Below are 23,230 nucleotides of genomic sequence, written 5' to 3' on the forward strand. Positions count from 1 at the left end.
CTAAGGGCGATCGTGGCCCCTTACTTCTGAGAATTGAAGAAATCTTTTGAACGACCAGTTTCAGTCTGTGGTTCAACAGCACTCTAAGTGTACCAACAGTGTACAAGGAGAGTCTGCCCACTCTCTAGTTAACATCTATGAGCACATGCATATACGAGAAACAAGGAGAACTTCGGAACTCTCCAAGTTCACGTAGGATTAAATGACATTCACATCACTTGATCGTAATTTACAATTGGTAAAGTGATCATATATGTTACAGAAATTATTACGAGCCCCTCTTGACACAATTCTAGCTTCAGACATAAATACATGTATACTTATAAATAAGCATGTTGCCAATAATAAAAGAAATAATAAAATATTTTATCCAAATTTAAGCGAAAAGTGCGCTCCCTGATGGTCCGTGAGTCTTTGAAAATACGTTTTTTGGACAACATGTCAAAGAAAAAGTGTATTACCGTTTATTAAATTTATGACTTTATTTTCAATATTTTTCCAGTAAATACGTCAATGATATGTTCCCATTCGTGCAAGGGCGACATTAGGAGGGGGAAGGAAATTATCCCCTCTAAGTTTCAGGTACACACGATTTTTTGTAATTGAATTGTAAACGAGGGGTAAGTTCGTGCAATCACTCTGGACAACTCTAATACCATGATGGCCCTTGTTTACGTAGTCACCGTGCCTAGCGACTAAGGGCGCTGATCTCTCTGTAACTTAGAGAAGGGGGGGCATTCAGATTTGTGTTTGGTTACATACAAGGGTCTATAAGAATTTTAAGACAAATTGAGTTCAAATTATGTCCAATATTGTATATTCATAAAACATACATATAAAAATAAAGAATACATATAAAAATACACATTCATAAAAATACATCCGGGCCCACATGAGCATTAGGAGGCCCCAGGATCGTCGTCATTGCTAACAACATATATTTGCCAGCGGTTCCTTATTTTCCATAAGCCATTTTTCTAAAAGTCTGCAGTATGGCTTTGAAACCACAGTTTAACCTCAGAAATGACTTCATCCCTATTTTCTAAATGGCGTCCTCTGAAAGGACGCTTTATTTTTGGAACGATAAATAATTCATTAGGTGTTAGATGCGGTGAGTATGGGGTGTCGCAATATTTCAAATCCTAATTCCACTACCTTCGTTATGGATGCATTGGCGGAAGGACCTAGTGCATTGTGTGTCAACAGCAGCACCCATTTTGTGACCAATCCACGACACACCGACGTTTCTTCTTCCGTTTCTCTAGTAACTTATTCACGAGGTAAGAATAATAGGTATTAGTAATAGTTTGCCCTTGTGGTAGGAAATCTGTCATGATGACCTCTTTACAGACCCAGAAAACGGAAAGTTTCAGGCTGGCGGCAGACTTCTGCACTTGTGTGGTTTTAGAAGTGTGGGAGAAATGGTGTTTCCATTGTTTGCTCATTTCATTTTTTTGGGGGGGTCATAAAGATAAACCCAAATTTAGTCAATTGTCACTAATCTGCCACAAAAATCCTATTCATCCACCTCACATGACTGCACTGTCCTTACTGTCCTTACGATTTCTCTTCTGGGAAGATTTTACAACTTACTTGGTCAGAGTGCACTATGACAGGTGATGAGGACGTGATATGGAATCGGTGAGTTTGTGATTCATTGCAGTTTCTAATGTATTGTCATAGTTACGGACTAAGAATTTGCGTAATACTAACCTATCAGTTCAACAATATTATAACAAGGTGGAGATTGAATAATGCCACTACCAGTTACTAACCTGTTTTATACCACGCATAAACCTTATATGGAAGCTAATAACGATCACAAATAAGAAAAAAAAGTAATAAAATCTGACAAAGAAAACGGTCACGGGAAACTGAAGGCTAATGAATTTTTTGCGGTAAGAAATGCGTATCCTCCTCTCGTAGGCAACCAACAATACTTTGGTGTTGTATAGGTTGCATAGCATGCCATGTATTTCAAACAATATAGTACTCTTACGTACCCGTTCCCTTGAAGATGTTACTCCTTTAACGAACTCGTCTCCTTTAACGAAAATCGCTCTCGTTATCTGTTATAAAGACCGAATTCAAAACTTGTTATCGTGTGGAGTAACAAACGAAGGAGCAGATATATGAACTCTACATTCTTACAAGTTCTACTGAGTGATGCTAATAAATATCTACATAAAACAGCAAAAGTACCATAGTAAATACGTACTTTGCTCATAATGGACTAATTTGTGTGATTTTTAAAGTAGTTTATAGAGAATGTTTCAGTCGAAGCTAGTCGCAGAAAATGTTGGTTTAAAACTATGCAAGAGGAAACAAAATCTCATTTGCGTGCATAAAAAATGAAATAAAATGATATTGTCGCAGGATGTTCTGTACATATCGTCCTTGAACGTTCAAGCACAACTCAAAACACGATGTTATATGTTTCTAAAGGTGGCTAAGAGAACCTCTGATGCACGCGAGCACTCAGAAATTTTTATGTGGTTGGGTCAACATTTTGTGAGGGTCCAATATTACAAACCAACTACATCTGTGTAATATTGAACAGATATTATTCTGCACCCGAAAACACGACAAGTAATTGTAAAATAGTTTCACTTATATTTTCAGAAAAAAATCTATAGAACTAAACTGTTAGTATAAGGAAAGTGTACAGAAAAAGTGTAAAATCAAATTTTCATGCTACATCAATTATTTTTCTGTTAAATAAGTACAGTTATATGGAGGACGTGTAGAAATGTTTTTTGAAATAGGACGTTTTGAATGGGTCCAAATTCAGTGGACTCCCGTGGGCGCCCCTGCTCTGATGTTACTAGCCCCAGATGTTCTTCTGTAATTCATCCAGTGTACATGTTTGTTTTCTTCAAGTAGACATGCCCTTATAGATGACTCGACAGGTAAATGCCAGGTGGATTAAAATAAGATGATTTTGTAGCCCATAGTCGTCAAATTACCACCAGTCACAAGTAACCAGAGTTGTCTGGAAATAGCAATATGATTTCAGCCGTAGTTCAAAAGTGTGACTTGTGGTCCCATCTTATTGGTAAAACTAAGAATTATCTGCTGACCAGTGGTGCAAATCCCAGGGGGGATGAGGTAGACATGTTCTCTCCAATCTTGGAACTGGGGGGACTGTCTCCCCAATAATCCGATTTGAAATGTGTTTTGGGGGGAAAATGTCATGATTTGTGCCCGATTGTCACAAAGGAAAGTAAGATGAAATTGATGTCCCTCAGAATAAGCCTCAAATCTGCCCGCCTCCCAATGTTGAAGACAACTTTGGTTCCCTGATCCTCCACAGCATTGTCTTTCAACTTCATAAATATTTTGAACATCGCTTATATATATGGGTACGGTCTTACCCGTCCACCCACCCACCCCAATGTTGAAGACAGATTTGCGCCGCTGCTCCTGACCCCATATAACTCATTCACAAACTTTCGAAATAGTTCATTGTTCACTTCAAATTATCAGGAACATCCGTTAATAACGGAAGATTAGGAAAATAAAGAAGACAAATACACGTATGTGGAATTGTAAGACTACCGCAGGGAAGATCAATAATCACACAATATAAAATCTCTAGCGATGAGATAGTTGTAATTACAATGTAAGAAGTGAGACATATATATATATAACAAGGAGAGATAGAACTATACGTAGTCATAACACTTCACTTCATAATGAAAGTGTCAATTATTTTTATATAAAATGTAAGTTGGAGTATTTTCACTGTATCGTTTATTGTATTTCATATATTTTCTCCCTCAGTAAAAGAAGTAAAAATATTTTTTTAAAAATACCTCAAATGCCTTTTCATTTTCACACATTTTGGCTAGAAACTTACAATACATTCTCACTGCAGTAATGTGGAAGTTTCGACCCAAAACACGCTTTCAGTAACTGTCCATATCTCTTTCACTTCCTCTCTTTCTGGTTTATAACGAGCGCGAGTTCTGTATCGACGAGTGCACGTGACAAGATTCACTAAAAAATTTAGTGACATTACTAACTTCTTTCAAGTACTCATATTATCTTCCTTTTTTTTCTTTCTCAGCTTCTTTAGCTTTCTTGCCTTCTATTTCAAGTTCACAATTTCTTGGGTTTTCTTCTCTGTGAAAACAATTCTTTCTGTAATGAATTGTTTAACATTATTCTTTTTTTTTTTCTGAGAACGTGAAAGGTGCTTTTTGTATTCGGCTCACTTACTCCTTTAGTGTGCATTGTTCTTTCTCTAGTACTTTCATTTTCCATTTCTTATTATCCCATGACAACTTCCTCTCTTTGTTTCTTCAAACTTTTATGTTCTTCTTTCCCTTATCTACTCCTAATTGTTCAACCATGTTTTAAACTCTTCTTTGAGATTTAAAAAACAGTCTACAGCTTAAAACTCTTCATTTTTTATTGTTTGAAACTTGTACAGCTCGTGCAATGCACCTTTTTCCGTTTTCGTGCTGGCGCATATTTAGTATTGCGGTAGACTTGATTGCTGCTAGTATTTTCTTAAAACTCATTTCCTCCATATGATTTTTCCCTTTTTATGTTTCAAATAAATTATTAGAACAAATGCCGTTTTTCAAATGACATTCCTTTAGTTTCTAAGGTATTCATGTGCAAGTTGGAACAGGGAATGGGCCAATCACAGAGGACTTACTGGCAACGAGACCCGCATATATTTAATATAGAAACTTACTCATTGTACATGAATATCACACAGATTCAAAATCTTTTATAACGGTAACCAACATATTTAGAAGGGAAAAATCCATTTATTTACCATTTTAATAGGAAATTTGACCCTCTATGTTTTAAATCTGTCTCACAATGTTCGGTGCTACACTGGATGTTAGAATGCAGAGAATATTTCCAAGGTGACCATCAGTTATCAACGAAACATTTGCAATTCAACTCAAGACATTGCGTAACAAATATACTTTCAGTAACGGGTCAGGACGGGCCGATAAAAAGAGTTCAATGGGCCGAAAATGGCCTACAGGTTGGCTGTTACACATAGCTGGTGTAGAGAAATGAACTTTGCTTGGCGGGGCGAGAACAAACTAGCTTTACATCTCATGTTCATCCCTTAAGCTAAAGGATATACAGTAGATGCTTAATACAAATGAGTAATTATAAAATTTTATTGATGAAATAAAAATATGGAAGGAAACGGGACAAACTCGAGAAAACCCTTAAGCACGATATTGTCCACCACGAACTCGACTGAAGGATCAAACTAAGAAAGCCTCACAGCAGAGGTGTGCGCTGTAACACTGTTTGCTCCCGTGGGGCGAGAACAAAATCAAGTTTAGCATGAATTGTTTGTTTGCTGAAATTTTGTGATACTGTTCAACATCAAGGCTAAGAAAGACGCGGACTAACAACTAAAGGTGGAATACAAACTTCTGTACTTCATTTAGTGCTCTTCAACCCGAAATCGAACCTGTGACCACGCACACGAAAAATACTTGCTTTAATCAGTTAACCCGCGGGTTGAGCAGTTTTAACATGATAAGTTAGGAAAAAGAAAGAGATGCAAAGAATATGGATGAAGGTAATTAGAGAACTCATAAGCAATGGTGACTGAAACAAAGTATTTACATCATATATATTGGTATGATAACAAAGGAAGAAAGTAAAATAAGCAACTAGTTTTCAGAGTTACACACTATTTTTAAACAAGAGACACCGTGAGGATGTAAATCAAGAGCAAAGAACTGTGAAGCTCTTCAAATAAAGAATGACGAAAGACCAACAAGTAATGCTTAATGTAAAAATATTGTAATCTGAGAGATGGAAATCGTTCAAAAGGGAGTAAAAGAAGGCGGTCAGAGAATATAGTGTGAGTATGGAGAAGAATAAAAAATATCTTGAATGAATGGAAAACTAGTGAGGAAGTACAAGAAACAGAAGGTAACATAAATGAGTGTTCATTGTAATTGTAACGAAGAAAATAAATTGGCTAATACATTGTTTGGAAAGGGACTTTAGTTTGAGGGACGTGAAGAAGGTATGTTGCAAAGAAGCAGGAATTGATGGAGCATATTATAACATAACTGCCTGTGAAAATGAAGATTTTTGGCTGAGAATTAATACACGAAAACCTAAATTTGTTGTTTGAGTAACCAGCCAAGATGCTTATGGTAGCAACACTGACCTTCAAACTTTGAGAAATGTATTTCATGCATTCGGAAACAATACATTTGAAGTCTTGAAAATTGTTAGTCCGTTCCTTGTTAGCAAGCTTCCCGAACTTGAGATTTACACCCAACTCCTTTCCTTCAAGTTCCTCCTTAAATGTCCCCATGTCTCTGGTTAAACTTCGACCTAAAAAACAACAGCTTATATCCCTCAATGGTTACCTAAGTACTGAGAAGTTCTAACACTACTTGACTACAGTGAGCCCAAAACAACCTGTCGGGCAGGACAGCTAAAGTTTTAGTTCAACCTAGAGTGCCACTATTTCATACTCTTAGTTCCTTTCATTAAAATCTACCTGTACTATTCAGATTCAACTCTACGGTATTATTTTTATGGGTAACATTAGGGCAAGAATCATAAAGTATTAGGAGCAACCAAAGATTTCCTTGTAAGGTTTCAGTGGAAAGTACTACACCATCAGTTACAGATCCTGGAGTTTGGTAATCGTGATTTTTTTTTTTTTTAAGAAACAGGGGTAGACTAAGCTTTGAGACGGATGTAGGAATCAAGATGTAATTCACATGGTTAAAGAGAGAGAATCCAGAAGCTTACATCGATATTGAATAAATGCTTCGATAACCGTGGTATTTACGTTGAGAAATAGGGTGTGGATAAATGTTTCAACTTTAGCGAACTTTTTGTGAATGTTTGTTGGTGTTTCTACCAGTATTTTCACTTTCCTTACTGGCCCTGTGTTATCACATGGAAACGAAAATGGCATATGCGTTAACACAGAATACACACTAACTGGTTAATAAAAATATGAATTGATCGAAAATACGAAACCACGCCGTAAGTTGTAATAAGTATACGTAAGTAAAAATATCCCCTTCTCATAAATACATTTGTTCCTATTTTTTTCTGCTTTCATTTTACTTTCAAAAATGAGAAAAGCTCTTAAAGGAGATTTCTTTGCTGTATTTTCCTTTATCTTATTTTGTAATTCCGTGAGTATGTCTCGTTACTTATATATCGTCCTTTCTTTCGTTTGTCTTTCATTATTCGGTTCTTCCGTTTCTTTAGAACTGCATTCTCTACTTTCTTTATTTCTTCTTCTTTTTTTTTACCTAATTCCTTCCGCCCATCCATTCAATTTACTACTCGTACCTAGCTCCCATATCTATACCCTATCGTAACAATCATTATTCTACTCTTGGGGTGTGAGAATCAACCTCTTCTACGTTCTTGCCAAGACCATCATCACCAATACAAGTGCAGTTACCTTGAAAACGCGATGGTCGTTAGTGCAGGAGTAAACAAAAGCAAAAAAAGAAAGTAGAAAAGGAAAGAAAAAAATGACAACCAAAAAATAGTAAAAGTAGAAAAGAAAAAGGCTTTCGGAAACTTCTACTTCCTGAAGACTACAATAAACGGAAGACATTAGATTCATGAAAAGAAAAAAAAACAAAAGTAAACAAAAAAACAAACAAGGTCAACCTGGTGGGATTCTTAAGAAATGCAATTGATTTTTTTATTTTTGCTACAAGCAACAGAAGAATAAAAAACACATTGTGAGGGGAAAAAAACATATTGTAAAGACTTGGGAAATAGAAAAAAAGGAAAATAAAAAATAATAAGAAAAAACAAATTAAATAAATAAACTCTCTGTATAAAAACCTCGTTAAAGCGGATAACAGCAACAGAAGGAAAAAGAAACAAAGCTAAAAGGCATAGCTACAAAAGACAGAGACAGAAAATAAAATCTTTCTTACAATCATACAATCTTGTTTGCGTCAGGTATCTACTATTTCAAGTTTGAAAATGAGATAAGTTTTCTGATATTTCTTTTTTGGCTTCTTTTTGTCTTATTAAGATGTGCACAATTCTTAAAAGTCAGAAAATAAAAGCTTAATGATAAGTTGAGGTTCTTTGTTATCACGTGCACAAAATTTATTTTAATAATAATGGGGTATTCATAATTATTGTGTCCTAGTTCATTAGGAAGACAAAATCAATGCTCCTGGAATTTTTTAAAATAAAAGCCAGTAAAGAAATGCGAATTCATATAAGAAGTCACTATGAAAAAACATGAAAATAACTCGAAATATATCAGTCATATAAGCAAAGTTAGGTTTATCTATTAGCAAAAATTAGAAGATGAATATTAAATAAGGAAATCATTTTTTTAAGGTTTCAATTTCACGCAATATTAGGAATGATGACGATTTTCCAATTTAAAAACAAAACAACAGGGTTTATCGCAAAAGTGTTTTGTGGGTGTCCCTTCTTTAATTCACCTCTTCGTTTATCTGTATTCGGTCCATCTGTACGTGCTGGTAACTGCAGTGGTATAGTTTAAACTATCAAGACGAGATCTTATAGTTAAGCTTTTGTCAATTAAGGTTTTGTTAATAAATACCCCCCAAGAAAGATGGTTCATATATTTTCTTCGGAAGTACGCTTACGCTGCTGGAAGGACGTTGTACCTCAATGGTAGAGCGCTCACCTCTTGTCTGATTGGTTCTTGGTTATAAACCAGGCTTGTATTTAGCCACTGGGACAGGAGTTTGAGCCCTAGGATGGCATGTTAAAACATCTGGATTGAAGTGTCGTACGAAAACAAAATTTGCACCACAGCAACACTGAGTTTTCTCGTTGCGATAGAAACAACTGAGACTGCCAGCGTAATTTGTATATTAGATTCTGTATGCCCCCCCCCTGGCGTTTCATTGTATATAAGCGCAGCTATGTTGTTTAGGCCAATACTGAATACGAACAAATAAGGTGGAGAGGCACAAAATTTTCTTGCGTTTAGAGGGGCGTAAAATACCTTAATAACGCAGGTAATATAAATTCTTAGTAGATAATATTGTGTTCAAGGATTTTCTCGGTGTTCCTTCATTTTCTCGAATCTCTCCTTGTACGAATTCCCCCATATTTATAAATTTTTACTAAACATATATATATCCTTTATTGTAAATAATGTTAGCGTGCGAGGTTAAAGGATTAATTAAGTACATTTCATGCTTACTCGCGTCAAGCTTACTTCACAAATGTTATCACTAAATTACCCTGTACCTTTCTGCTTTTTCTTTACGTTACATGCTAATCCCCAATTTGTATTCTTCCATTATTGGCAGATAACTTGCTGCAATTGAAAAAAACCTTCCATGCGCCACAGCCTTTCCCTAGCTTCTTCATCTTCACGTAGGAATGTCCTGTTTTAATACCGGCCACCAATTGTAAATTGTTATTCCTTCCTTTCCCCCCTTTTCTTCTTTTCCTTTCCACGGATATTATGTCACTTAGCTCGAGATACAGAAGGATTTCAGACAATGTTCCAGCCACCATGTCTTTCTAATTGCATCTAAAATTGTTCTTTTCTCCACTACTACAATAGAGTAGCGAAAATTCGGCTTAAAGTGTACAGAAGGGTGGCCGAGATTCTGGAAATGCCAGGTTATCGGAAATTGGGTTAAAAAAGAATAAGTACAAGTATTCCTCAGAAAATCCAGTACTGTACTTGTATGTACTGGTTGCTGGAGAATACAATAGAGAATAAACTGCCCAATTAAACTTAAACAAAGGAAAAACATGTACTTTAAGAAGGCCTTTACTGTACATGAAAATGAAAATGTACATTAAAATTAATACACACCGTACAGTAATTTACCTGATAAGACAGGCCGCAGAATAATACACAGCAGTGACCTTGAACGGATCCTGCGTGAGGGGTTTTCTAGCCCTGTCAGAGTGTGGCCAAGTTATTTGGACAACCGGGTTATGGAGTGCCGTTTTAGGAACCTACTGTATTTCGTTTTCACTTTGATCAAGCAAGAATTTCCATTCTATCTCAGATCCTTCATATTTTTATATTTTAAAATACAGGTAGTTATCAATTTAATTGAGATACCACAGAAAAGTGGAATTAACCAGATTAATATGGCATTGGGTCATATTTAACCCTCTGAATAGTTCTGATGCGACTTAGAACGGAGTCATAGATTGCTTAAATGGTATCAAGTAATATATTGCACCATTAAGCAGGGAGAGCAGCAGTTACTGCCAATTCTGTGAGAGAGATCTCTTCGTGGCCAAGTGGTTAGCGTACGCGCCTTTGGCCTGGGAGGCCCGGGTTCGATTCCCGGCGGGAGCTCATATGATCCGAATTCCACGTTAATCAGTAGGTCCACGTCTCATATAGCCTCACTGCTGAACGGGGCGTTAAACTCAAAATCAACTCAACTCAATTCTCTGAGAGAAGATGGAGATGGAAAGGTATGCCGGATTCTCACGTCAAAAACGGACCACAAATGTTAAAATATGTTCTGCTAAAGAGATTGAGTGAGCCAGGGCAGGTATTCAGCGTCATCCTCATGTTCCTCCAACCACGCTGCAACCGTTCGACGTATGTGATTTGGCGCATTATCCTGAAATATGGGGTCATTGCACGGGGATATCATCTAGACCATATGATGCTCGTGTTCCCTAAAATTGGCGACATAATCATTGCTACTGTCTCGACTGGTAAGCGTCAGCATAGAACCAACTGCAAAACTAGGGATTGCCAACCCAGATGTCTGACGTTCTTACAACTCCAGGTGTGTCTTTTAAATTCATAAGTATTTGTATATCTACGAGCGGGTGTCCCAAAGGAAACCGTACTTTTGTTCTAGAACTCTGGACCTCTTCTACTTGGATATAGTCCAGTGCCCTTTGCTAAGCTCTTTTTACACTCTCCATATCATCACAATGCCTCTCTTTTAGATTTTTTTCACTCTTGGCAATATACTGTATAAAAGTCTCACAGGGCTAGGCCTAGCAAATACGTAGGGTAAGGGACGATAGCTTGGTCGTGAGAGCCCAAATATCCAGATCCTGTGTGAGCAGTGGAGGAAAAAACTTAGCGACAAATGCTCACTGAAAATCCGCTATGACGAGCTCCAACACACTATCTGTTGTGAAATTTCGACGATCGTGAAACAACGATTCTCCTTAATTTTTTGCGGATTTTTTCAATGTTTTCCTCGTTTTGATACAATGAGGTGAGCCCAGAACGAAAATGGCCTTGATCATTGATCTCAGAATGTTTAAACCGCTAAAACTACTCGCAAACTTGTGTGTTCTCATAGCATTCTTCTTAAAGCCTGTTAAAGCATTTGGTAAGCTTCCGTTTCAAGAAAAACCCCAAATTTTCTAATATAGGTTTTGTTCTTTTAAATCTTTCATGACGATTTCCAGGCGGCAAACAAGAGCAGTTGAGTAAGTCAACGCTACATTCAAACATCAACTTCCTACGCAGACACCGCTTGAGTAAATGATTTGAGAAAGTCTCTACTAGACCCACCTAGCGGAAGAAATCTCTACTACGCCTAGCAACAATCGCGTGATTTCAGTCCGTTTTTTTTGGTCCCCCTCGTATAAAAATGAAATGAAATCTTTGAGTTTTACGTCCCACGGTTATGCTGGTTAGGCTAAAGGAGACGGTGATGATGAGTAATGAATGAAATGGTGGAATGAAGAAAGTGGGAGGAAACGGGGGAAACCCGAGGAAACCCACGCACGCGGTGTCTGTCCACCACAAAGTTCACTTGGCGGGGGCTGGGATCGAACCCGAGACCCCAAGCACCTCCCCCTCGTATAGCTGAATATGATAGTTTATCATATTTCAGCATATAAAGGCAATCACTACAGCTACAAACTTTAATAGGATATTTTAATGTATTCTACATCGTTTTCTATTTTATTTAACTTCTTCCTATATTTCTGTGACAGTACACACTTTTTAGTGTATATATCTTTATAAAGGAAAGATCTGTGAATTATGAAAAACATTCTCAAGAAAAGAACGTAGTTGTTATACAACAGCGCTGATCCTTTTTCTTTGTAATAACCTTGGATATGTTGTGGGTAATATATTGTGGAGGCGGCCACGTGGTGACCCTGCAGTACGACATTATCTGGTTGCTAAGTTGTTATCTCCAAGGCTTCTTCTTCTTCTTTCCAAGTGAAGGTCTCGGAGGCCACAAGAACTTCCGCTTGTGACATCGATAAATAAGTCCTCATTTTTTTCCCCTTAGCCTCTATATAAATATATATAGAATGCCTAAATTACGAAGCAGCGTAGCTTTAGCTACATATATGCATCCAAAAACCAGGAAAATATTTCGCCTTAAAGCAGTTTATACTACAAGAAACAAGAAGAACTGGTTTACTAGTTAAACTACACACATTCTCAGCTGCGAAATGTCACTTATTTGAAAAAAAATCAATTCATAGAAGTGAGTATGCAAAGTTGTTTATAAGATTACACAGTTGTGTTACAAACTGTGTTTCAATTTACTAATTCTAATGTAATAGTTTGGTATATTATATGAGGAATACACGAATGATTTTATTTTTACGAACACCGAATTCCATATAGTAATCAGGAATCATAGACGATTCAATTTCTAGCCACACTTTCCTCAGACTAAATTGTCATGCAAGGTTAAGTTCGTTGAATACTTCGTTTCTCTCATAATGGATGACTTGCCAATTTAGGAAATGGATAATATTATAATTAAACACATTAAAATTGATATAAATAGATTCTCTATAGATAGATTATGTAGATAGATGATATAACCAGCAGACCTGCAAAGTATGTAAACTGTCTTTTTCTTTTATCAGTGTGCATACATTCGCGGGAGAAAATTTGTTAAACCTACCGTTATATTTTAAACTTTACCAGGAGTATGGCAAAGTTCCCGTTTTCTGTATAGCTAAGCATGGACTTCAGAATGCCAAAATTGAGTTACGTAGCTAATGGCGCAGCAACAGAGTAAGGGTATTCTCGGCCCAAAGATAACTTTTTATTTCTTGCATTTTCATAATACACAGGGAACCCAGTGACAAGTATACTATTCACTTTTGTAAACTAATTGATCTCAGGGATACCAATAGCTTTCCAAACACGAAATCGTATCGATTGTTCTTGTCTAGACAAGTACTTACTGGGCACATGTTAGCCAGAAGAGATTTGGTTACGTTGTAAGTCTTGCAATATAGTGGTGCACGAGATTCTTGTATTTGTTAGTATACAATGAACACAGGTTATCATTCAAAGTACAGCCCCTCGTGTTGGACTATCTGCAGTCACGTTTCTGCCAGTTCTTCACTTTCACGTCAATACAACGTGTTTGTCCTTAGAGTGGAGAAAGTCAGTCACCTAATGCTGGTTAGTGAAGCATAGTGATTTCAGGAAGTGCATCATGGACCGAAATAGGTATAATACAAAGGGACAAGGTCAGGATTAAGTACTTTACCGTGCTATCACTCTGATGCCATCAAGTTTTTTGGGGCGATTGACATTTTGTGTTATCCGTTTGCACTAAAGAATGCTTTTCATTCACCTATACATAATATATTTGTTGTAGTGCAGCATGTAACCGCTACTAGGTTGGCATTAACGGCAGTTAGGAACGAGATCGAAGTGAATTACCTCTTCATAATTCTAACCCACACAGAACATAACTTAATGCTCACAATTGCACTGTTTCACCAACCGTTCTGAAAGTTGACCCTTGCTCAACTACTGTTTTCGTATATTCGAATCTTGGAGAGATAACAACTTTTTCGTAGCATATGAACAATCGTCTTCAGGGGACACATATCATATGGATTTTTCAGTAGTTGCCACCAAGCATCATCTCTTCTCTGGGCGTGAGCTGGATCAACTTATGCGGGACAATGCGGGGTGTCCTGATGATTTTCCCGAGTTTGAGAAAGTGACACACTACAGCGAACTCGGACATGCCAAGTAGGTTTTACAATCATCATATACTAATGGATGGATTTTCCTCAATGTTGTGTCGTATGACTTCAGACTCTGTTACCACGGGGTGACTGGATCTTGGTTCACCTTCGACATATTTACAACGTACAAGAAAATTCTATGGCCACCGAGATTCTGTGGTGTTTCATTGCATCTTTCTCTTTTGCATGACATATGTTGTGAGTTGTTCCCATAGCGTTATGTCCGAGTTGGAACTCACACAGTAACTTTCACATATAAAACGTTTTCAAGCACTCACCGTAACCGTGACTGAAGACTGTGACGAAGCAGTGATCTCCACATTAAATTATCTGCTTATCACATTATCTGTTGATCTAGTTCAACCACGTACTTACGATTGATTACAACGTATACACACGTCTAACGTTTGGGTTGTGGAAATATTGCAAGACTTACGATAAAGCCTTCTGTATTACAACTCAATAGCCATAATACCATCAGTTCCTGGTTGCAATAACAACAAATGTTAAGGTCAATTACCACTTTAAAAAATCCGTGAATTAGTACAGAATTATGTGGGTCAGTTTGTATTTTATATATGTTGACGTTACGTAATATTTTGCATTAATTAGACAGGATTCAAAGATCTTACTGCATAAAGTGAGTTACGAAAAGAAAAGTCAAATATAATATTCTCATTTTAAAACCATTAGTTGTTTCATCCCATCGCGTTGACATTTCCTATAATTGATAGATTTATATAAAGTAAGTTATGTAAATGTGTTTATTAGAAGTACTGTTTTCACCAACATTAAACACCTCAAAATGTATTTTCCCTTTTATATACTTCTTTATAAATGGAATCCTATTCTTTAGAGAGACAAACCGCATATTAATGCCAATACCTCTTCGACTATTTAGTTATTGATACTTTAGAAACAGTGATGTCACTTGCTTGATAAAGTGTCAGAGACAAGAGAAGGTTTGTAATTATGCTTGAGACAAAATTCTGCTCTTACGACTTGATGAAAAACGTCAAAATTTCAAACTTGAATAGTATCAGGAGATAGTTCAACGTATCATTGATTAATTCATAGAACATTCTGTTACCTCCCTTACATATTAAATTATTAAGTTAGGTTAATGAAGCTGCTTGTTAAAACGTTGTTTAAAAGAGGCCCTTTTTTTCAATACCTAGTTCAACCATTTCTCTGGTTCCTTTTTAATGTCTCATGATAATACTCCCAGAGTGAAGGAGATGATTATTATGATGATAACTTAGAAGCTGGTTGAATGAGGTCAGTGGGAGAAAACAGGAGAATCTCATGAACACCCACGTACACGATCTTTGCCCGTAAGAAACCTCACGTAGCGCGAGGTGCGTTTGAGCTAGGAAACCCACGAACCGGAAGTGAGAGCTTTACCACTTTGCTACAACAGCCCTATTTCTGTTGTTACTCAATACAAGAAACTAAGATCAGAAGGCAATGTGAGATTCTACGTTTAGGAGCACTAAAAATGAGGTGAGCTTTCGGCTTGGGAAAAGGTTATCCATGTTATCAACAACTATTGGGCATTGTTTAACACAACTGATATGAACAAGTTGAGAAAACCATTCTCAAAAACAAATTCACGCACTGGAAGGGTTACGTGGGCTTGAAATTATATTACCTTCAGTCTCACGTTGATTACTTTCTATAAACTTTAGTTACAGAAGCAAAGAATTGAAGAAGAGACTCTACTAAGACATTAACTCTTTCGCTGCCACCTTGATTTCAACATCCCAACCTAATGTGCCACCTACACTTTTGTAACATTTAGACTTTTGCAACGAACTATGTTTAGCGGCAACCAAGCACACTACACAAAATGATCAGGCCAACACTGTGTGCTACCGGAGTATAAAAACTCTATACCTGCTAGAGGTTTGCATGGGCTGGAATTTTGCCCGGACCCGGCCTGGCCCGTGAAATTATAATGTGAGGCCCGACCCGAGTCCGAAATGTGTTTTAACATAGCCCGGCCTGAGCTCGTATGATAAGCGAATAAGCCCAAAATAAGCCTGAATTGCAGAAACGTAATCATTAACGCAAAATTGTACTTTTATTTAGAGCAATTACAACTTTAATTTTGTAGTTGTGCTTTAAAAGTTCTCCAGAAAGAACGGTCAAATAAATATCGTTGTACAGTTATTTACAAAGTTAGGCCCAAGAAATATGGTTGTATATTTAAAATTTTACTGCCCGAGCCCGGCCCGGGCCAGAAGTGATACTCGTATATGCTTTGTAGGCCCGAGCCCGGCCCGCCGGCAGGGTCGGGCTTAGGCCGTAGGGCTCGGACCCAGCCCGTGCAGACCTGCGCGCCATTTTTCAGAGACTGTCTAGAATGAGAACTACCTCTTGACGCCAAATGACATCAAAGGCACACAGTAATTGGTATGAATGACGTCATGTGACGTCAGTGGTACAGCAATAGATGTGAATGACGCTATATGGCATCAAGTGGCAGCAGACGAGTTGAAGAAATTGAAATAGGTATACGCAAAGTGTGCAGATTATTGCTGGTGCCTAATCAAAATAATCCGCACGAACACCATAAAATAAAAGTGGACACAGCTTACTTTTTCAATTGAACAACGCAGTTGAATTTGTATTTGGTGTGGCTCTTTTTTGAATAATTGATATTTTTCTTGATTCTCGTATTTTTGTTATTGGTAATTTGGGTATAATTGTCATAGATACTGCACACTTATTAAAATATCAATCAGTAAGATATTAACTGTTTCCTCTGCACATTGTCAAAAATCCTTACCTGACATGAAAAAACTCTTGGTAGATTTGAGATCAGCATACGGAAATTAGATAAAAACACCTTTTTCACTTTATCCCACGAAAAGGAATTTCCAGTTCGCAGACCTGTGTTACTAGAATTTGTACACCAATAATAGGGGGTGGAACGTAAACAACAATAACTGACCTAGTAATTAGACCAGAACTACTAATTGGTTATTAATTTATTAATGGTACAATTGAGTAATTACTAATTAATATGGGCAAGTATACCTCCGTTCGTAAATATAAAAAAACCTGTGGGTTAGGAGAGGGATAAATATACCACACGTACTGAATAACAATGAGAAATTTGATTTTACAAAGTAATTCTATAACATAATAGGAAACTTGTCCTAAGATCAGGATATACATAGTTTTTTATTGAGCTGAATCAAATCATATGAATTAGAAAAAAAATCGTCTTTACCAACTAAAACGTGATGCTGTACGGTACCCGCCACTCTGTTGCGAGGACCAGGATTTGTCCGTTCTTCTCTATATACGAGGTGCATCCAGAAAGTAAGTTTCCCACGCGTCCCATTGCTAGGAAACGGTATGTTGCGCGAATCGACTACATGTACGTGAAAGAGTAAGGTCCTAGCATGGCACATGCATTAGCGCAACTTCTCTAGTGCTCTCAGTAGCGTCGTGGCAGCGGTTGAAGATGGACGTTCCTATTGGATTGTCGTTCTATTGTATGGACGTTCCTTGGTTCAAGATGGAACGCAAAAAAGGTTGAATTATCAGAAAATACAGAAAAATATGGATTTACAGAAAAATAATCTATCTCTGAACTCACAAATGAGTGCATTGTTCTTTATACTAAAAGCAAATGAACAGTAAGCACTAAAACTGATCAGTACAGTACAGAAAACACGAACAACGAAAGAAACGATACACGAGATGATGGAGCACTATCCAGACATGCGGTAACAGCAAGTAAATAACAATGACGCAACGACAGTAAACGACAATTGACATCGTGAGTCATCGACGAGTCAGGACACGTTTGAGTCGAGCACGGTCAGATCAATTGGAGTGGCAGACCAGCCGAGGACGGATGAGAGGGGTTCTACTGTAATTATTTACTAATATTATTACTTAGCTTCAATAAAACTCTAATTTCCTCTAAAAGAGTGGGTTTACGAGTTTACTGACGTTACTTAAAACTTTCTATTAAACAATGCATATGTGTAATTCTGGATTATTCGGTAAAATCACCATGTGGTTTTCCTAGTTGCACAGCCTGTGAGGAAAAATAATTTTGGATAATGTTATAACATTGAATTGGAACCAGATGAGCTGGCACAGTGAACCGAACGCTGGTCTTCCGCGCCAATACCACTAACACTCTCTATTAATCTATGAAGGAGCTATGATACAGGAAACGATAAAGTTTAGTTTCAGAAGCGATGAACCTTTACGTTCCAGGAGCCATAAAGTCCATATATCAAAACAGTTAAGTTGAATGATCTTTATACTTACATTTTCTATGATGCAGACCAAACTAATGGTACTTCCTTGCTCAATGTGATACTCCCCACTTCCCAATATGAAAGCAGTTGGAACTATTATGTGCAAGTTGAAGTAATGGGACATAGTTCCAGCTCCAGTTGAAACCTGAAAGATAAAAAGAATAAATTCATGTGGCATTCAACTCTTCAACTCTTAGGCACGTGTTTTCTACACTTGAGTAGTAAAACAATACCTGGTAATCGTTAAATCACAGCAATTACCATAATTAACATATCATGGCCTGACGAACAAGTCCAATTAGCGAAGTCATGAGAAAAAAAAATATAATACTTTTAAGCACGGTACGCTTAAGTATAATGTTACAATTAACAATGTTACAATTAGTGTTGCGCAACAAGAGTTCTATATGTATGCCAACGTTAGGAAACGACAACTAATAAATACCATATATATTATTTTAGCAGTGAATATATACCTTAACATTAATTCCAACAAAATAAAAATTTCAATCACAACGAATGAACAAACGGTATACATTTTAATGCTACAAAATCCGTTTCCTTTTATTTTCTCGAAAGATACTCATGGAAGTATGGCGATTTTGTTCAGCTTGATACGATATCTCAACGTAAACTTATGTACACGAAGACATGAAAACGTAAAAATCAATCATTATCTCATTACCTACACTATAAATCTCACTACCCACACTACGAATCTCATTACCGACACCATGGATCTCATTACCAACTACGAATCTCATTACCCACACTATGAATCAAATTACCCACTAGGAATCTCATTATCCACACTATGAATCTCATTACCGATCCTATGAATCTCATTACCCACTAAGAATCTCCGTACCCACACTATGAATTATCGCCTTGCTATTCTCGTGATGTAAACCACAATAAGGGTTTTGCTTCAGTATTAGTTTCAGTATTAGTTTGCTTCAGTATTCTTAAGGTTCTCGTTTAACATCAAATTTTGGACTTACAAAGAAATTAGTTTTTTCTTTTTTTCTTTTCTCGAAACCTACGTATGAGATTTTACACTCAATCATATTATTTTATTCGGCTTTAAAAATCTATCGATTGGCATATTTTCCCATCTTTGATACAGATTGTTTTCTGTTAGGTCAAGAATTCGTTTTCAAGTCACAATTTGAACCTTGACAATTTATTAAACCATTTTAACGTATTTGAAAAGATTAGTATATGAAATTTAAATACCAGTTTCGAATGTTCAAATATTATAGTTGAAATACTCAATTTGAATTATAAGTATTCTTGTATCAAATTAATCAATCAATCAATCATGGTATTCCATACGTGTTTATCTGTTGCAACTAATTAAAGTGTCGGAATGACCCATTATTTTAACAGTTAAAACAACAAAATAATAAAAATAAAATGACGTAAACAATTAGATAAATAATTGACACAACTTGATTAATTTTAATATTCTTGACAACAAAACTGATTGTAGTTTTCTCCGAAACGTGAATGGAAAGAACAGAGAACAAATAAAACATGGGTAAAATTCTAATGACATTTCAATTATTTCATGGTTAGTTTTGTCAAAAGTACTCACGATATATGTACACAAAAAACACGATGGGATCCATAAAACACTATTTGTCTATGAAAAATATAAAAAGAAACACTATTTTAACTTATCGAAATAAAAAGAATATAAAACTTACTAGCGTATTTGCATATATTTGTGAAATGAAATGAAATAAAATTTTAAACATTACGACCAACAATAATACAATTAAGGCTAATGTACAATCAGAAATGATGTTAAGTATAGGTTGGAGCTATCATTTCTGAATTGTTTCTGACTGTACACAAATGATTAATGTCATTACAAATGGGTGGTCTCATGTCAAAACGGACTAACAACATTTGTGTTGAAATTGAGACAGAGTGACATTTTGTGAACTGAGAATTTTATAATGCCAGAATGAACCAAGTTTGTGGCTTCTTTAGTTTTCCAAGGGATGGAGTAAGTTGTGCTGAATGGATTCTATGGCGAGTGATGAACTTTTCAGTTCTCAACACAAATGTCAATCTATTTCAATTTTATCAAAATTGTAGTTAGTCCGTGTTGGCATGGGACTACCCAAATGCACTAGTATGTTTTTATACGCTTTTTGTATCAATAAGCTAAAATAGTTATCTTTTTGTATATTCTCATAGACAAATAGTGTTTTATGGGCCCTGTACACTGTAGACAGTCATGTACTGGAAACATATAATTTCAACTCTTGTTTTTACGTCAGTTTTGCAGATGCCTGGCTGAAAGTGTACGTGAATAATGTTTATCAATAAAGAGTTACATTAGTAAAAGAACGCATTTTTTGAATGTTTATGTTCTGCGAATTATTGTTATTCTTTGAATTAAACTAGTGCAAATTACGGTTTTCGCACTTTACAAACATATATCATTATATGTGGCTATAGATAGATAAATTTTGCTTTTGCAATAGCTTGCTTGAGGCTGTAGGAGGAATACCGGTATAGTTAGAGAGAGACGGAACAAAAGTATGTTAGCTTAGAGGGTTTCAAATTAGTTTGATAATGTTTGTAAGCACTAAAATACTTGAAGATAGCAAGCTTCCATACTTAAATTCAAGCTTTTACACGGTTCTATTTTAAGTTCGCCTTTCTTTGCATGCAACCCAAAATACGAAACTGTGATGTGGGTTGCATATCGAGCAGCAAACCAATTCATTGCCACAAATATATGATGGATTTAAAGAGTATGTATTACAAATCACGTATATTTCGACATTATAATAGGAGAAGATTCACGAGGAGAAATAATAAGATTAATTTCCACATCTAAAAATTAAATAATAGTTTTGTAGTAAAATTACCCGAAGAAAATATTAAATTTTTTGAACAAGTACAATACTTCTCTGGATCTTACACAGAAAAAAGGATTACACCATATCATATAGTATTTGTTTTCATTTTAACGTTCCACAATTATGCAGTGAGTCTAAGGGAGACGTTGATGATGAAACAAATGGTAATAATGAATTGAAGAAACTGAGAGGAAAAAGAAAAACCCTGATAAAACTCACGCACGCTGTGTTTGTCCGAAACAAAATGCACTTGGTGCGAGCTGTGATCCAACCAGGGATTTCATGCACACAGGTGATCGCTCTATCAGTAAGCAATCGCTGGCTCCATATCCTTCTTAAAACTAAACCAACTTGTTGCAATAGTATTCGATAATGTTGAATTTTGTTGTTTTCATCCTTATTTTGGGGATGAGAAGAAAATTGGAAAAGCACCCTGCAGAACCTTCGTCTCTATGTATAATCTCCATATGAGTGTGCATATCTTGGGGGAAATGGACAGACAGATGGTAAGCCAAAGCGATACACAAAAGCCACGAAATATGTAAATCCGTTGTAATATCAAATCTGATTTTATTTCATGACCATCATGTTATTTTCTATTCTTTCATAGTTTGAAAGTTAAAATATATCAAAGACTGATTGGTATTGCATCTTTAGTGTTACAGAAGCCACTGAAAGAAGACCTACACTGGCTAAGAAAAAGTTACACAGTAAATCAGCCGTAGGTAACAGTTCTATCTCCTGGTAATGAAAGGATTCCGGAATCCACTGTGTTTCTTACGAATTTACCGAAATCCGATTAAATGTTTGCTTTAAATATGTAAGTATATTTTTCTTTCCCAAAACGTGTCCTATCCGCACTCAGTATAAAATGTATTTTTTATATGTACTTTGATGTTTAGTAATAAATAAATAAGATCAAAGTACTTTTCACAAAAGTGCATTAGAGGCTATGATAGGACATACAAGACCAAGTGATTGATCCTTGGTCAACTCATCGGCATATAACATCATTATTTTTAATTGTCTCTCTATACAAAAATATGCTATCTACTTGTTCAATAATTTCCAATTGGATCTCCATGGTGAAAGAATACCAATATTCTGTGAGCACATGAATATAAAACAGGTACCATACTTAAAATAGGGACTAGAAGTAATGTTTCGAATACATGAAAGCAATAGTAGAAAGTAACTAAAAATCCATATTAGAGACGGATCGACATTCATTTGAAAAGACAGATTATAACCATCAAGAGTGGTACGAGGTAATACACATTCTCATTTTTGGTAGTTTAGAATGTTGGATGATTAAGAGAATTTCTTAACACGTAATAACAATAGTTAATTTCAAGGTATTGGTCTTTAATGCTTCATCGTTTTGAAATCATAACAACACCTGATATAACCTTATATGTCGTATTACAAAAAACAGTCCTGATAGCTATAATATGTAGTACCTCTAATAGAAAATGAAACAAAATAAAATTTCTACTTTTATGTTTCATCTTAATGCTGAAAAGACAGACAGTTAATTAAAAAATGATTATAAAATAATTAGTGGAATTGTAATCTGAAAGGAACGGTAGAATCTCGAGGAAAGCCAAGGACACGATTTTGTTCACTACAAACTCACATGTCATGGGATCAAAGCAGGTATTTCTCGTCCCAGAAGTGAGCGTTCTATCACTGAAGCACAGTCCTCCCCTTTTACAAAGCTGACAATCTTCCGAAAAAAAAAAAAACACTCCAGATAAGTGAGGAGTACTACTGTGCCAAACTCTATATATTGGAGGACATATACATTATCTCCATGCCTCTCACATAGAAACTTTCTGCAGACACACTTACATGGATTTCTCTCCAGCATTCTTTATATTTCTGAGTATATTCTATACAATTCACATCCATAACCGTGTATATTTCTGCACGCCCCATTGTTGGAGGTATTATAGTCATTAAGAAATGTATAATCCCTCACAATAATTCTATAGACAAGCTTACAATCGTTTACAACAAACTTACAACAGTTTACATCTACTAACGTCTTAAACTTCCAGCATATAGAATATGTAAAAATATCAATGAAAAGTTATAAAATGTATTAAATTTAATTCT

General features: G+C 36.1%; 1 protein-coding gene across 1 annotated transcript in view; it reads right to left on the reverse strand.

Annotated features, from left to right (window-relative positions):
- The window catches only part of LOC145672472 (limbic system-associated membrane protein-like), a 760,540-nt gene that overhangs the window by 46,132 nt on the left and 691,178 nt on the right, over positions 1 to 23,230 (reverse strand). The window contains exon 6 of the mRNA XM_081741633.1: positions 18,244 to 18,378. Within this exon, the coding sequence (XP_081597759.1) occupies positions 18,244 to 18,378 (135 nt within the window). The remainder of the gene's footprint in view (positions 1 to 18,243; positions 18,379 to 23,230) is intronic.

Source organism: Thermobia domestica, chromosome 16 (assembly GCF_964235325.1).
Source record: "Thermobia domestica chromosome 16, izTheDome1.hap1.1, whole genome shotgun sequence".
NCBI classification, from domain to species: domain Eukaryota; kingdom Metazoa; phylum Arthropoda; class Insecta; order Zygentoma; family Lepismatidae; genus Thermobia; species Thermobia domestica.